The 17,133-nt window shown below is 45.4% G+C and overlaps 1 protein-coding gene across 2 annotated transcripts in view; it reads left to right on the forward strand.

Annotated features, from left to right (window-relative positions):
- The first annotated feature begins 7,301 nt into the window (after positions 1 to 7,301).
- LOC139406272 (TBC1 domain family, member 2B) overlaps positions 7,302 to 17,133 on the forward strand; it is a 132,274-nt gene continuing 122,442 nt past the window's right edge. The window contains exon 1 of one of the 2 annotated variants that reach the window (XM_071148726.1): positions 7,302 to 7,816. In XM_071148726.1, the coding sequence (XP_071004827.1) occupies positions 7,478 to 7,816 (339 nt within the window). In that variant the 5' untranslated portion in view covers positions 7,302 to 7,477. The remainder of the gene's footprint in view (positions 7,817 to 17,133) is intronic. The other variant, XR_011633970.1, reaches the window with a different exon arrangement.

Genomic DNA, 17,133 nt, shown 5'->3' on the forward strand with positions numbered 1-17,133 from the left:
AGAGAAGGATGACGTCTCTGTTAATCAGTGATCTACTGTAATGAGGTTATAATGTAAAGATAAAATAAAATAATGACAAGCAAATCTTGGTATTTTTTAATTCGGGATTTATTCCGAGAATAATTAATTTATTATAGCTCTGTACCCACTGGAAAAGACATGTAAACACCTCCCCTGCTCAATGATGAGCTCTGTACCCACTGGAAAAGACATGTAAACACCTCCCCTGCTCAATGATGAGCTCTGTACCTACTGGAAAATACATGTAAACACCTCCCCTGCTCAATGATGAGCTCCGAACCCACTGGAAAAGACATGTAAACACCTCCCCTGCTCAATGATGAGCTCCGAACCCACTGGAAAAGACATGTAAACACCTCCCCTGCTCAATGATGAGCTCTGTACCCACTGGAAAAGACATGTAAACACCTCCCCTGCTCAATGATGAGCTCCGAACCCACTGGAAAAGACATGTAAACACCTCCCCTGCTCATTGATGAGCTCCGAACCCACTGGAAAAGTGCCGGATGGCAAAGAAAGAAATTCAGTCTTCAGTCCAGTAGTGTATGATATGAGAAAAGAATATGCACGAAGTTAAAATGATCCATAATTCTTGCCAATGCATGTTAGTCTGTCACGACTTCCGAAGTCGGCCCCTCTCCTTGTTCGGGCGGCGTTTGGTGGTCGACATCACCGGCCTTCTAGCCATCGCCAATCCACTTTTCATTTTCCATTTGTTTTGTCTTTGTCTTACACACCTGGTTTCAATTCCCCAATGACTTGTTCATTATTTAACCCTCTGTTCCCCCATGTTTGTTTGTGAGTGATTGTTTGTCTTGTATACTGTCCGTTATTGTGGGGCTCTGTAATTTGTGTTGTATATGTGATTTACTTGAGTAAATACGTTGATTACTCATATCTGCTGTCCTGCGCCTAACTCTCTACACCAGCTACACACATACCATAGTCAAACAATTCCAAGGTTGTAGTGTTGTAATACTGTACCTGCTAGCTTAAGAGGAGAGACAGGGTAAGGAGTAGTGAAGCCTGGGCTGACCTGAACCTCAGTCCTCTGTGAATTTCCTCACCTTGAACAAGTCCTCTGTGTTGACTAAACGTTCCGTGGTGAATAGTGATGTGTTGACAATGGGTCTAATGGTGGATAGTGAGGTGTTGACTGTAGGTCTAGTGGTGGATAGTGAGGTGTGGACTGTAGGTCTAGTGGTGGATAGTGAGGTTTTGACTGTAGGTCTAGTGGTGGATAGTGAGGTGTGGACTGTAGGTCTAGTGGTGGATAGTGAGGTGTTGACTGTAGGTCTAGTGGTGGATAGTGAGGTGTGGACTGTAGGTCTAGTGGTGGATAGTGAGGTTTTGACTCTAGGTCTAGTGGTGGATAGTGAGGTGTTGACTGTAGGTCTAGTGGTGGATAGTGAGGTGTTGACTGTAGGTCTAGTGGTGGATAGTGAGGTGTTGACTGTAGGTCTAGTGGTGGATTGTGAGGTGTGGACTGTAGGTCTAGTGGTGGATAGTGAGGTGTGGACTGTAGGTCTAGTGGTGGATAGTGAGGTTTTGACTCTAGGTCTAGTGGTGGACAGTGAGGTGTTGACTGTAGGTCTAGTGGTGGATAGTGAGGTGTTGACTGTAGGTCTAGTGGTGGATTGTGAGGTGTTGACTGTAGGTCTAGTGGTGGATAGTGAGGTGTGGACTGTAGGTCTAGTGGTGGATAGTGAGGTGTGGACTGTAGGTCTAGTGGTGGATAGTGAGGTGTTGATTCTAGGTCTAGTGATGGATAGTGAGGTGTTGACTCTAGGTCTAGTGGTGGATTGAGAGGTGTTGACTGTGGGTCTAGTGGTGGATAGTGAGGTGTTGACTGTGGGTCTAGTGGTGGATAGTGAGGTTTTGACTCTAGGTCTAGTGGTGGATAGTGAGGTGTGGACTGTAGGTCTAGTGGTGGATAGTGAGGTGTGGACTGTAGGTCTAGGGGTGAATAGTGAGGTGTGGACTGTAGGTCTAGTGGTGGATAGTGAGGTGTGGACTGTAGGTCTAGTGGTGGATAGTGAGGTGTTGACTGTAGGTCTAGTGGTGGATAGTGAGGTGTTGACTGTAGGTCTAGTGGTGGATAGTGAGGTGTTGACTCTAGGTCTAGTGGTGGATAGTGAGGTGTGGACTGTAGGTCTAGTGGTGGATAGTGAGGTGTTGACTGTAGGTCTAGTGGTGGATAGTGAGGTGTGGACTGTAGGTCTAGTGGTGGATAGTGAGGTGTTGACTCTAGGTCTAGTGATGGATAGTGAGGTGTTGACTGTAGGTCTAGTGATGAATAGTGAGGTGTTGACTCTGGGTCTAGTGATGGATAGTGAGGTGTTGACTGTAGGTCTAGTGGTGGATAGTGAGGTGTTGACTGTAGGTCTAGTGGTGGATAGTGAGGTGTGGACTGTAGGTCTAGTGGTGGATTGTGATGTGTTGACTGTAGGTCTAGTGGTGGATAGTGAGGTGTTGACTGTAGGTCTAATGATGGATAGTGAGGTGTTGACTGTAGGTCTAGTGATGGATAGTGAGGTGTTGACTGTAGGTCTAGTGGTGGATAGTGAGGTGTGGACTGTAGGTCTAGTGGTGGATAGTGAGGTGTGGACTGTAGGTCTAGTGGTGGATTGTGATGTGTTGACTGTAGGTCTAATGGTGGATAGTGAGGTGTTGACTGTAGGTCTAATGATGGATAGTGAGGTGTTGACTGTAGGTCTAGTGGTGGATAGTGAGGTGTTGACTGTAGGTCTAGTGGTGGATAGTGAGGTGTGGACTGTAGGTCTAGTGGTGGATAGTGAGGTGTGGACTGTAGGTCTAGTGGTGGATTGTGATGTGTTGACTGTAGGTCTAGTGGTGGATAGTGAGGTGTGGACTGTAGGTCTAGTGGTGGATAGTGAGGTTTTGACTGTAGGTCTAGTGGTGGATTGTGATGTGTTGACTGTAGGTCTAGTGGTGGATAGTGAGGTGCTGACTGTAGGTCTAGTGGTGGATAGTGAGGTGTGGACTGTAGGTCTAATGATGGATAGTGAGGTGTGGACTGTAGGTCTAGTGGTGGATAGTGAGGTGTGGACTGTAGGTCTAGTGGTGGATAGTGAGGTGTGGACTGTAGGTCTAGTGGTGGATAGTGAGGTGTTGACTGTAGGTCTAGTGGTGGATAGTGAGGTGTGGACTGTAGGTCTAGTGATGGATAGTGAGGTGTGGACTGTAGGTCTAGTGGTGGATAGTGAGGTGTTGACTGTAGGTCTAGTGATGGATAGTGAGGTGTGGACTGTAGGTCTAGTGGTGGATAGTGAGGTGTTGACTGTAGGTCTAGTGATGGATAGTGAGGTGTGGACTGTAGGTCTAGTGGTGGATAGTGAGGTGTTGACTGTAGGTCTAGTGGTGGATAGTGAGGTGTGGACTGTAGGTCTAGTGGTGGATTGTGATGTGTGGACTGTAGGTCTAATGATGGATAGTGAGGTGTGGACTGTAGGTCTAGTGATGGATTGTGATGTGTTGACTGTAGGTCTAATGATGGATAGTGAGGCTTTGACTCTAGGTCTAGTGGTGGATAGTGAGGTGTGGACTGTAGGTCTAGTGGTGGATAGTGAGGTGTTGACTGTAGGTCTAGGGGTGAATAGTGAGTGCAGCAAGTCAGACTGGAGGGCAGAGGAGAAGACAAACCAAAGCATGAGCCTGGTTCAGCAGGTTGTGAGGGCCAGTTTGCCTAGATGTATTTATTAAAACAGCATGTAGGTTTGTGTTCAGTGAATGTCAGTGAACATCGTGGGTTTGTCATTGCTGTGAATGTGTTTTTCACCATGGAGACGATGTGCTCCAGCAGTTTGTCACTATGCACATCCCCCCCAACAGTCTGGTAACAGTAGACAGTTGGTTTCCCTCCAAAAATCTATTGAATGATGCACATCTTCATGGTATGAAACCAGATCCTATTAGCAAGGTGTCTGAGGATTCAATATCACCACCTTTACTGGACACAACTTCTGTAGAATTAACAGTACACAGCAAATAGATGTAAAGTGCTATAATGAAAGCACTTTGTTGGTAACAGCTGACAGGAGCTTTTTCTCCAAAAAAAGGTTTGAATGGCTCAAATACAGAAAGAGACAGCGAGAGAGAGACAGCGAGAGAGAGGGAGAGAGAGAGAGAGAGACAGCGAGAGAGACAGATAGCGAGTGAGAGAGAGATAGCGAGCGAGAGAGACAGATAGCGAGCGAGAGAGAGAGATAGCGAGCGAGAGAGACAGATAGTGAGCGAGAGAGACAGATAGCGAGCGAGAGAGAGATAGCGAGCGAGAGAGACAGATAGCGAGCGAGAGAGACAGATAGCGAGCGAGAGAGAGATAGAGAGAGAGATAGCGAGAGAGACAGATAGCGAGCGAGAGAGACAGATAGTGAGCGAGAGAGACAGATAGCAAGCGAGAGAGACAGATAGCGAGCGAGAGAGATAGAGAGCGAGAGATAGCGAGCGAGAGAGAGAGCGAGAGATAGCGAGCGAGATAGAGAGCGAGAGAGAGAGAGAGATAGATAGAGAGAGAGAGAGAGAGAGATAGCGAGCGAGAGAGATAGAGAGCGAGAGAGATAGCGAGCGAGAGAGAGAGAGAGAGAGAGATAGATAGAGAGAGAGAGAGAGAGAGAGAGAGAGATAGCGAGAGAGAGAGATAGCGAGCGAGAGAGATAGCGAGCGAGAGAGATATAGCGAGCGAGAGAGATAGCGAGCGAGAGACAGATAGCGAGAGAGACAGATAGCGAGCGAGAAAGACAGATCGCGAGCGAGAGAGACAGATAACGATCTGAGAGACAAGGCAAGAAGGGCATTCTATGCCATCAAAAGGAACATAAATTTCAACATATCAATTAGGATTTGGCTAAAAATACTTGAATCAGTCATAGAGCCCATTGCCCTTTATGGTTGTGAGGTCTGGGGTCCGCTCACCAACCAAGACTTCACAAAATGGGACAAACACCAAATTGAGACTCTGCACGCAGAATTCTGCAAAGATATCCTCTGTGTACAACGTAGAACACCAAATAATGCATGCAGAGCAGAATTAGGCCGATACCCACTAATTATCAAAATCTAGAAAAGAGCCGTTAAATTCTATAACCACCTAAAAGGAAGCCATTCCCAAACCTTCCACAACAAAGCCATCACCTACAGAGAGATGAACCTGGAGAAGAGTCCCCTAAGCAAGCTGGTCCTGGTGAGCACATAGCCTGTCTTCTCTTGAGAGCCATGTCTGCCTACGGCGGCCCTTCTCAATAGCAAGGCTATGCTCACTGAGTCTGTACATAGTCAAAGCTTTCCTTAATTTTGGGTCAGTCACAGTGGTCAGGTATTCTGCCGCTGTGTACTCTCTGTGTAGGGCCAAATAGCATTCTAGTTTGCTCTGTTTTTTTGTTAATTCTTTCCAATGTGTCAAGTAATTATCTTTTTGTTTTCTCATGATTTGGTTGGGTCTAATTGTGCTGCTGTCCTGGGGAATTAACAAAAAAACAGAGCAAACTAGAATGCTATTTGGCCCTACACAGAGAGTACACAGCGGCAGAATACCTGACCACTGTGACTGACCCAAAATTAAGGAAAGCTTTGACTATGTACAGACTCAGTGAGCATAGCCTTGCTATTGAGAAGGGCCGCCGTGGAAACTGAGCTGCACTTCCTAACCTCCTGCCCAATGTATGACCATATTAGAGAGACATATTTCCCTCAGATTACACAGATCTACAAAGAATTCTAAAACAAATCCAATTTTAAAAAACTCCCATCTACTGGGTGAAATTCCACAGTGTGCCATCACAGCAGCAAGATTTGTGACCTGTTGCCACGAGAAAAGGGCAACCAGTGAAGAACAAACACCATTGTAAATACAACCCATATTTAAGCTTATTTATTTTATCTTGTGTCCTTTAACCATTTGTACATTGTTAAAACACTGTATATATATAATATGACATTTGTAATGTCTTTATTGTTTTGAAACTTCTGTATGTGTAATGTTTACTGTTAATTTTGATTGTTTTTCACTTTATATATTCACTTTATATATTATCTACCTCACTTGCTTTGGCAATGTTAACACATGTTTCCCATGCCAATAAAGCCCTTGAATTGAATTGAATTGAGAGATAGCGAGAGAGACAGATAGCGAGCGAGAGAGATAGCGAGCGAGAGAGACAGATAGCAAGAGAGACAGATAGCGAGCGAGAGAGACAGAGAGCGAGAGAGAGAGATAGAGAGCGAGAGATAGCGAGCGAGAGAGAGCGATAGCAATTGAGAGAGACAGATAGCGAGAGAGAGAGATAGCGAGCGAGAGAGAGAGATAGCGAGCGAGAGAGATAGCTAGATAGAGAGAGAGATAGCGAGCGAGAGAGACAGATAGCGAGAGAGAGAGATAGCGAGAGAGATAGCGAGCGAGAGAGATAGAGAGATAGTGAGCGAGAGAGATAGCGAGCGAGAGAGACAGATAGCGAGCGAGAGAGACAGATAGCGAGCGAGAGAGACAGACAGCGAGCGAGCGAGAGACATAGCGAGCGATAGAGAGAGCGAGAGAAGGGGTCAACACAGCAGGCCCGGTGAATCAGGTCAAGGGTCCACAGCTGCAGGCAGAACAACAGAACTGGACCAGCAGTACATCCTTGACTGGGGACAAGGACAGCCAGGACTCGTCAGGCCAGTTAATCCTGAGTTATGGTCCTAGGGCTCAGGTCCTCCGGGAGGTGAGACAGAGAGAGAGAGAAAGAAAGATAGATAGATAGATAGATAGATAGATAGATAGATAGATAGATAGAGGGGAATTAGAGAGATGATACCCATATAGGACAGTTACAGACCCTATCCCCCGGCACCTAGGCAATTGCAGCATTTGGGGACAGAAACAAGGGGGGGTCGGGTGACACTGTGGCCCTGTAAACAGTTACACTTGGATGGGTTCAATGTGAAATTGTTATCTTCAAAACATGTTTAAATCCTGTTCTGTTAAGAGTCAAGTATTTTAAAACCATCAATACTTCCAGTAACAGCGCTAGCATTGTGTTGTTATTGTTTTATCACTATAGTTTTAAAATGTGTAAAAAATACAGTAAATCGATCTTTGTTAATTGATTTCAATAATATTAATATTTTTCTTTAATAAATGTATGTTTAAGTCAATTAAACTACAACCTTTGGGATTTAAATTAGAAAAACGTCCAGTAAATCGTGAAAAAAAAACATTCAGGTTGACTTTTATTTTGAAATTTAGCCTTATGCTCACTTGACCTTAATGTCGCTAGGTTCACAATGCTGAATGATCCCACCTAATTTTGGCTCCTTCCTGGACTGGACTGCCTTCCATTTTTTATGACATATATTTTTATTGTTAGAGCGGCCACTTGAGTATCTGGTCAGTATAATGGATCATCTGTGACCGTGCGTCCGCTCTGGTGCAAGCCAAGACGAAGAAAGTTGGGGAAAGATGCAAGAAGAGGATGGCGGAGAGGAGAACTCTACACGAGACCTACGGGTTCTGGCCTCCAATTCGGTGGACGCAGGCGAACCCGAATCACTGAAGGACCCGGTTGCGAAACTATGCGGTTATTTGACTAAACTCGCTGGAAAAGGGCCGCTGCGGGGGTTTAAACTCCGCTGGTTTGTGTACGACGAGAGGAAATGTTATTTGTATTACTTCAAGACTCCCCAAGACGCCTTGCCGCTTGGACACATAACGATAGGCGAAGCCAGCTTCAGCTATGATGTGGAGGGGGATGAGGGGCAGTTTGAGATTCGCACCGCGGGGAAGGAGTTTGTACTCAAGGTAAATATAATCTACATTGTTTACAATTCTATAGTTACGTGAAGTTTGGTGTTAAATGCATGTCCATGTCATGGTGAGTGAATAGACGTCCACGATTGACAATTATTTTGCATAACAATATGTCACAGTGTCACTAGCACAACAAGTAGTTCTAGACACACCCTATAGTTTTAGGAAGTATGGTCTGCATGCATTGGTACATGGCAACTAAGTGACAATATGTTGGGAAACTGTCATTAGTCTGTGCTGTTACAATGTGTCAACTGCATCTCATGTTACAGGATAGAACGTAGCCTGTTGAATCTAGTGGGATGTAACGTAGCCTGTTGAATCTAGTGGGATGTAACGTAGCCTGTTGAATCACGTGGGATGTAACGTAGCCTGTTGAATCACGTGGGATGTAACAGCCTGTTGAATCACGTGGGATGTAACAGCCTGTTGAATGACCTTTTTTTATTAGATGTTTTATTTATTTTTTACCTTTATTTAACTATGCAAGTCAGTTAAGAACAAATTCTTATTTTCAATGACAGCCTAGGAACAGTGGGTTAACTGCCTGTTCAGAACAACAGATTTGTACCTTGTCAGCTCGGGGGTTTGAACTTGCAACCTTCCGGTTACTAGTCCAACGCTCTAACCACTAGGCTACCCTGCCGCCCCGACGAGGGACGTAACGTAGCCTGTTGAATGACGAGGGACGTAACGTAGCCTGTTGAATGACGAGGGACATGACGTGGGACGTAACGTGGGACGTAACGTAGCTTGTTGAATGACGAGGGACGTAACGTAGCCTGTTGAATGACGTGGGACGTAACGTAGCCTGTTGAATGACGAGGGACGTAACGTAGCCTGTTGAATGACGAGGGACGTAACGTAGCCTGTTGAATGACGAGGGACGTAACGTAGCCTGTTGAATGACGAGGGACGTAACGTAGCCTGTTGAATGACGAGGGACGTAACGTAGCCTGTTGAATGACGAGGGACGTAACGTAGCCTGTTGAATGACGAGGGACGTAACGTAGCCTGTTGAATGACGAGGGACGTAACGTAGCCTGTTGAATGACGAGGGACGTAACATAGCCTGTTGAATGACGAGGGACGTAACGGAGCCTGTTGAATGACGAGGGACGTAACGGAGCCTGTTGAATGACGAGGGACGTAACGGAGCCTGTTGAATGACGAGGGACGTAACGTAGCCTGTTGAATGACGAGGGACGTAACGTAGCCTGTTGAATGACGAGGGACGTAACGTAGCCTGTTGAATGACGAGGGACGTAACGGAGCCTGTTGAATGACGAGGGACGTAACGGAGCCTGTTGAATGACGAGGGACGTAACGGAGCCTGTTGAATGACGAGGGACGTAACGTAGCCTGTTGAATGACGAGGGACGTAACGTAGCCTGTTGAATGACGAGGGACGTAACGTAGCCTGTTGAATGACGTGGGACGTAACGTAGCCTGTTGAATGACGTGGGACGTAACGCAGCCTGTTGAATGACGTGGGACGTAACGCAGCCTGTTGAATGACGAGGGACGTAACGTAGCCTGTTGAATGACGAGGGACGTAACGTAGCCTGTTGAATGACGAGGGACGTAACGTAGCCTGTTGAATGACGAGGGACGTAACGTAGCCTGTTGAATGACGAGGGACGTAACGTAGCCTGTTGAATGACGAGGGACGTAACGTAGCCTGTTGAATGACGAGGGACGTAACGTAGCCTGTTGAATGACGAGGGACGTAACGTAGCCTGTTGAATGACGAGGGACGTAACGTAGCCTGTTGAATGACGAGGGACGTAACAGCCTGTTGAATGACGAGGGACGTAACGTAGCCTGTTGAATGACGAGGGACGTAACGTAGCCTGTTGAATGACGAGGGACGTAACAGCCTGTTGAATGACGAGGGACGTAACAGCCTGTTGAATGACGTGGGACATGACGTGGGACGTAACGTAGCCTGTTGAATGACGTGGGACGTAACGTAGCCTGTTGAATGACGAGGGACGTAACGTAGCCTGTTGAATGACGAGGGACGTAACGTAGCCTGTTGAATGACGTGGGACGTAACGTAGCCTGTTGAATGACGTGGGACGTAACGTAATGTGTGGGAGAGACAAAAAGTGAGTAAAAAACACCCTAAATATTTTTAGGACTACAAATGAACTTTCTTCTGTCCATTCTTGTTTTTTTAATGTCACAATTCCAACCCTCCTTTATCCGTGCTTGGGACCGGCAAAAGTGACCCAAAAGAGACACACTGGCGGAGTTACTTAGTTTTTTATTTTACTGAAAAAAACATGATTATTATTATTATTTTTTTACATTTACATCCCTCCCTGAATGTAAGCCAGGGCGGGATCAGCCAGCGGCTGCTTCCTGCATGCGTGATTCATTTGCAGTCTGGATGCGGAGGGGTGAACATCTCCTGCTCTGACTGCAGCTGGGAGGGACTGCTGCACGAGGACTGGGCCGCCTGTGAGTGCTTTGGGACGGGGGTGGGGCCCACGGCAGCACCCGCTGCTCATTGAGAAGAGTAAGAACGATACGTGCTTTCACGTCAAAGTCTCCAAAAGTCTCCAATAACACCAGGAAAAGTCGCTAGATTTGTCGTTAGTTGCTTTTTGAAAACGTGTCGCTAGAGGGGTCTGAATACTCGCTAAATATAGCAACAAATTCGCTAAGTTGGCAACACTGCTCAGCAGTGGCTCTCTCACACCTCATTATGGTACATAGTTGGGCCTTGTTGTAAGAATAATTTTGCAGTCAATCCTGAATATTCTTTATGTTGTGTGTGTCAAGTTTTTCTTTATTTTTACTAGCGGCCACTTTTGTACTATTACACACGTTGTAGAATAATAGTGAAGACATCAGAATTATAATAAAACATCATGTAGTAACCAAAAAAGTGTTAAATAAATCAAAATGCACTACCTTTCCTAAGTTTGGGGTCACTTTGAAATAAATGTCCTTGCTTTTGAAAGAAAACCTTTTTTTTGTCCATTTAAAATAACATCAAATTGATCAGAAATACAGTGTAGATAGATTGTTCATGTTGTAAATTATTATTGTAGCTGCAAACGGCAGATGTTTTATGGAATATCTACATAGGTGTACAGAGGCCCATTATCAACAACCATCACTCCTGTGTTCCAATGGCACTTTGTGTTAGCTAATCCAAGTTTATAATTTAAAAGGCTAATTGATCATGAGAAAACCCTTAGACTAGTTGAGTATCTGGAACATCAGCATTTGTGGGTTTGATTACAGGCTCAAAATGGTCAGAAACAAAGTATTTTCTTCTGAAACTCGTCAGTCTATTCTTGTTCTGAGAAATGAAGGCTATTCGATGCGTGAAATTGCCAAGTAACTGAAGATCTCGCACTGCTCCCTTCACAGAACTGCGCAAACTGGCTCTAACCAGAATAGAAAAGGAGTGGGAGACCCCGGTGCACAACTGAGCAAGAGGACAAGTACATTAGAGTGTCTAGTTTGAGAAACAGATGCCACACAAGTCCTCAACTGGCAGCTTCATTAAATAGTCTGTCCAGTGTCTGTGTTCTTTTGCCCATCTTAATCTTTTATTTTTATTGGCCAGTCTGAGATATGGCTTTTTCTTTGCAACTCTGCCTAGAAGGCCAGCATCCCAGAGTCGCCTCTTCACTGTTGACGTTGTGACTGGTGTTTTGCGGGTACTATTTAATGAAGCTGCCAGTTGAGGCATTTCCAGCTGTGCTAACATAACTGCAAAATAGTTTTCTAATGATCAATTAGCCTTTTTAAAATGATGAACTTGGATTAGCTAACACAACGTGCCATTGGAACACAGGAGTGATGGTTGCTGATAATGGGTCTATGTAGATATAACATTAATCTGCCATTTCCAGCTACAATAGTCATTTACAGCATTAACAATGTCTACACTGTATTTCTGATCACTTTGATGTTATTTTAACGGACAAAAAAAAAAGTGATTTATTTTCAAAAACAAGGACATTTCTAAGTGACCAACTTTTGAAAGATAGTGTATATTTCATATTTGAGATTCTAGATGTGAGATTCTTTCCCCCTTTGCCTTGATGACAGCTTTGCGCACTCTTGGCATTCTCTCAACCAGCTTCACGAGGAATGCTTTTCCAACAGTCTTGAAGGAGTTCCCACTTATGCATTCAGAAAGTATTCAGACCCCTTCACATTTTGTTAAGTTACAGCCATTTTCTAAAATGGATTAAATAAAAAATGTCCTCCAATCTACACACAATACCCCTTTTTCAAGATGGCGCCGACAGAGATGGTTGGAGTCCTTCGGAAACTATGCTGCATTTAGTTTTTTTATAAATTATTTCTTACATCGTTAACCCTGAAAATCTTAAGTGTTATTACATGCAGCCGGGAAGAACTATTGGATATAAGAGCGAAGTCAATTTACCAACATAACGACCATGAATACAACTTTCCCGAAGCGGATCCTCTGTTTGATCCACCAACCAGGACGTTGGATCTAATCCCAGAGACCGACCCAAAACAATGTCGCCGCAGAAGAGATAGACAGATCGGCCTCCTGGTAAGACTTCGGAGACGTGCACACCACCCACCGCTTCTGAGTATATTACTCGCCAATGTCCAGTCTCTAGACAACAAGGTGGACGAAATTAGGGCAAGGGTTGTCTTCCAGAGAGACATCAGAGACATTGTAACATTCTCTGTTACACGGAAACATGGCTCTCTCAGGATATGTTGTCAGTCGGTACAGCCACCGGGGTCCTTCATGTGTCGCGCCGACAGAAATAAACATCTATCTGGGAAGAAGAAGGGCGTAATTGTCATGGTGTAATTGTAACAACAGGAACTCAAGTCCTTTTGGTTACCTGACCTATAATTCCTTACAATCAAATGCTGACCACATTATCTCCCAAGAGAATTCTCTTCGATTATAGTCACATCCGTGTATACCCCCAAGCAGATACCACGATGGCCCTCAAGGAACTTCACTGGACTCTATGTAAACTGGAAACCACATCTCCTGAGGTGGCATTTATTGTAGCTGGAGATTTATTTTAACAAAGCTAATTTAAGGACAAGGCTACCTAAATTCTATCAGCATATTGACTGTAGGAAGCATTCTGGCAAGACAATTGATCACAGCTACTCTAACTTCTGCGATTCACACAAGACCCTCCCCCGCCCTCCCTTCGGCAAATCCGACTACGACTCCATTTTGCTCCTACTGTTCTACAGGCAGAAACTCAAACTGGATGTACCTGTGACTAGAACCATTCAACGCTGGTCTGACCAATCGGAATCCACGCTTCAAGATTGTTTTGATCACGCGGACTGGGAAATGTTCCGGGAATCCTCAGAGAATAACATTGATTTATATGCTGACTCGGTGAGTGAGTTTATAAGGATGTTCATTGGAGATGTTGTACCCACTGTGACTATTATAACCTACCCTAACCAGAAACCGTGGGGGGATGGCGGCATTCGCACAAAACTGAAAGCGCGAACCACCGCATTTAACCATGGAAAGATGACTAGGAATATGTCTGAAATATAAACAGTGTACTTATTCCCTCCGCAAGGCAGCGAAATCGGTATAGGGACAAAGTGGAGTCGCAATTCAACGGCTCAGACACGAGACGTATGTGGCACGGTCTAGATGCAATTACTGATGACAAAAAGTAAACCAGCCACCGATGAGGTCCAATACCAAGGATTGCGAGCCCCCTCTCTCCTTCTCCGTGGCCGACATGAGTAAGACATTAAGCTCTGCTGTCCCAGACGGCATCCCTAGCCGCGTCCTCAGAGCATGTGCAGACCAGCTGGCTGGTGTGTTTACGAACATATTCAATCTCTCCGTATCCCAGTCTGCTGTCCGCAAATGCTTCCAAATTGCCACCATTGTTCCTGTACCCAAGAAGGCAAAGAACTGAACTAAATTACTATTGCCTGTAGCACTCACTTCTGTCATCATTAAGTGCTTTGAGAGACAAGTCAAGGGTCATGTCACCTCCACCTTACCTGCCACCCTAGACCCACTTCAGTTTGCATACCGCCCCAACAGGTCCACATACGATGCAATCACCATCACACTACACACTGCCTTATCCCATCTGGACAAGAGGAATACCTCGGTAAGAATGCTGTTCTTTGACTACAGCTCAGCATTCAACACCGTAGTACACTCCAAGCTCATCATTAAGCTTGAGGCCCTGGGTCTCAACCCCGTCCGTCCTGTGCAATTGGGTCCTGGACTTTCTGACAGACCCTCCCCCGGGTGGTGAAGGTAGGAAACAACATCTCCACTTTTCTAATCCTCAACATTGGGTTCTTGGCCACCTCCCTGACCAAGGCCCTTCTCCCCCAATTTCTCAGTTTGGCCGAGCGGCCAGCTCTAGGAAGAGTCTTGGTGGTTCTAAACTTTTTCCATTTAAGAATGATGGAGGCCACTGTATTCTTGGTGAACTTCAGTCCTGCAGACATTTTTTGGTTCCCTTCCCCAGATCTGTGCATCAACACAATCCTCTCTGAGCTCTACAGACAATTCCTTCAACCTCATTGCATGGTTTTTACTCTGACATGCACTGTCAACTGTGGGACGTTTATATAGACGGTGGACTCCAATCTAGTTGTAGAAACATATCATAGATGGTCAATGGAACAGATTGCACCTGAGCTCAATTTCGAGTCTCATAGCAAAGGATCCGAATACTTATGTAAATAAGGTATTTCTGTTTTTTTTATTTTTAATAAATGCTTTGTTATTATGGGGTATTGTGTGTAGGTTTATGAGGAAAACAATTCATTTAATCCATTTTTGTTAAGGCTGTAACTTAACAAAATGTGTAAAAAGGTCAAGGGGTCTGAAGACTTTCCGAATGACCTGTAAAATAAAACAACTTGGAACCTCTAGAAACTCATCAACGGTGCCCTCTAATAGAACATCCTGGAACATCTAAAAACTCATCAACAGTGCCCTCTAATAGAACATCCTGGAACTTCTAGAAACTCATCAATGGTGCCCTCTAATAGAACATCCTGGAACATCTAGAAACTCATCAACAGTGCCCTCTAATAGAACATCCGGGAACTTCTAGAAACTCATCAATGGTGCCCTCTAATAGAACATCCTGGAACCTCTAGAAACTCATCAACGGTGCCCTCTAATAGAACATCCTGGAACCTCTAGAAACTCATCAATGGTGCCCTATAATAGAACATCCTGGAACCTCTAGGATTTCATCAATGGTGCCCTCTAATAGAACATCCTGGAACCTCTAGAAACTCATCAATGGTGCCCTCTAATAGAACATCCTGGAACCTCTAGAAACTCATCAATGGTGCCCTCTAATAGAACATCCTGGAACATCTAGAAACGCATCAACGGTGCCCTCTAATAGAACATCCTGGAACCTCTAGAAACTCATCAACGGTGCCCTCTAATAGAACTGTAACATTTTAAGGCTATATATAGCAGCAGTAACATACAAACAATATAAACATTTCTGATGCACATACGGAGTATGCTAGTTGCACTCAAACATGATTTCACCAATGATAATGACTAACACTTTATTAGCATGCACAGGGTGCCTGCACAAACAATGCTAGCATTAGCTGGTGCTGGCATACCGCACTACAACTTCTCTTATCTATAAACACCTTGCGCAGGGCAGGTATAAACAACATTCACCTGGAGGCGAAGGTGCTGGCCAGCGGAGTAGAACACCTGTTTAGGAGAGGTGCTGGCTAGCAGAGTAGAACACCTGTTTAGGAGAGGTGCTGGCTAGCAGAGTAGAACACCTGTTTAGGAGAGGTGCTGGCTAGCAGAGTAGAACACCTGTTTAGGAGAGGTGCTGGCTAGCGGAGTAGACCACCTGTTTAGGAGAGGTGCTGGCTAGCGGAGTAGAACACCTGTTTAGGAGAGGTGCTGGCTAGCGGAGTAGAACACCTGTTTAGGAGAGGTGCTGGCTAGCAGAGTAGAACACCTGTTTAGGAGAAGTGCTGGCTAGCAGAGTAGAACACCTGTTTAGGAGAGGTGCTGGCTAGCGGAGTAGAACACCTGTTTAGGAGAGGTGCTGGCTAGCGGAGTAGAACACCTGTTTAGGAGAGGTGCTGGCTAGCAGAGTAGAACACCTGTTTAGGAGAGGTGCTGGCTAGCAGAGTAGAACACCTGTTTAGGAGAGGTGCTGGCTAGCAGAGTAGAACACCTGTTTAGGAGAGGTGCTGGCTAGCAGAGTAGAACACCTGTTTAGGAGAGGTGCTGGCTAGCAGAGTAGAACACCTGTTTAGGAGAGGTGCTGGCTAGCAGAGTAGAACACCTGTTTAGGAGAGGTGCTGGCTAGCAGAGTAGAACACCTGTTTAGGAGAGGTGCTGGCTAGCAGAGTAGAACACCTGTTTAGGAGAGGTGCTGGCTAGCAGAGTAGAACACCTGTTTAGGAGAGGTGCTGGCTAGCAGAGTAGAACACCTGTTTAGGAGAGGTGCTGGCTAGCAGAGTAGAACACCTGTTTAGGAGAGGTGCTGGCTAGCAGAGTAGAACACCTGTTTAGGAGAGGTGCTGGCTAGCAGAGTAGAACACCTGTTTAGGAGAGGTGCTGGCTAGCAGAGTAGAACACCTGTTTAGGAGAGGTGCTGGCTAGCAGAGTAGAACACCTGTTTAGGAGAGGTGCTGGCTAGCAGAGTAGAACACCTGTTTAGGAGAGGTGCTGGCTAGCAGAGTAGAACACCTGTTTAGGAGAGGTGCTGGCTAGCAGAGTAGAACACCTGTTTAGGAGAGGTGCTGGCTAGCAGAGTAGAACACCTGTTTAGGAGAGGTGCTGGCTAGCAGAGTAGAACACCTGTTTAGGAGAGGTGCTGGCTAGCAGAGTAGAACACCTGTTTAGGAGAGGTGCTGGCTAGCAGAGTAGAACACCTGTTTAGGAGAGGTGCTGGCTAGCAGAGTAGAACACCTGTTTAGGAGAGGTGCTGGCTAGCGGAGTAGAACACCTGTTTAGGAGAGGTGCTGGCTAGCAGAGTAGAACACCTGTTTAGGAGAGGTGCTGGCTAGCGGAGTAGAACACATGTTTAGGAGAGGTGTTGGCTAGCTGAGTAGAACATTTGAAATATTAAAGGAGAACCTCACACTCTAGGAGCTCAGATGCAATAATTGAATAACCTGATAACCAACGTTTCGACAGGCCAGCTGTCTTCTTCAGGGTATAATGACACACTGCAGGGTGACTAGTTTATAGTGTCAAAGGACACACAAAGGTGTCTGTAATCATGGCCGGGTGTGGCCTGATATCATTGGTTAATTCTCAGATATAAAAAGGTATATAA

Source organism: Oncorhynchus clarkii, chromosome 4, assembly GCF_045791955.1.
Source record: "Oncorhynchus clarkii lewisi isolate Uvic-CL-2024 chromosome 4, UVic_Ocla_1.0, whole genome shotgun sequence".
In the NCBI taxonomy this organism is placed as follows: Eukaryota; Metazoa; Chordata; class Actinopteri; order Salmoniformes; family Salmonidae; genus Oncorhynchus; species Oncorhynchus clarkii.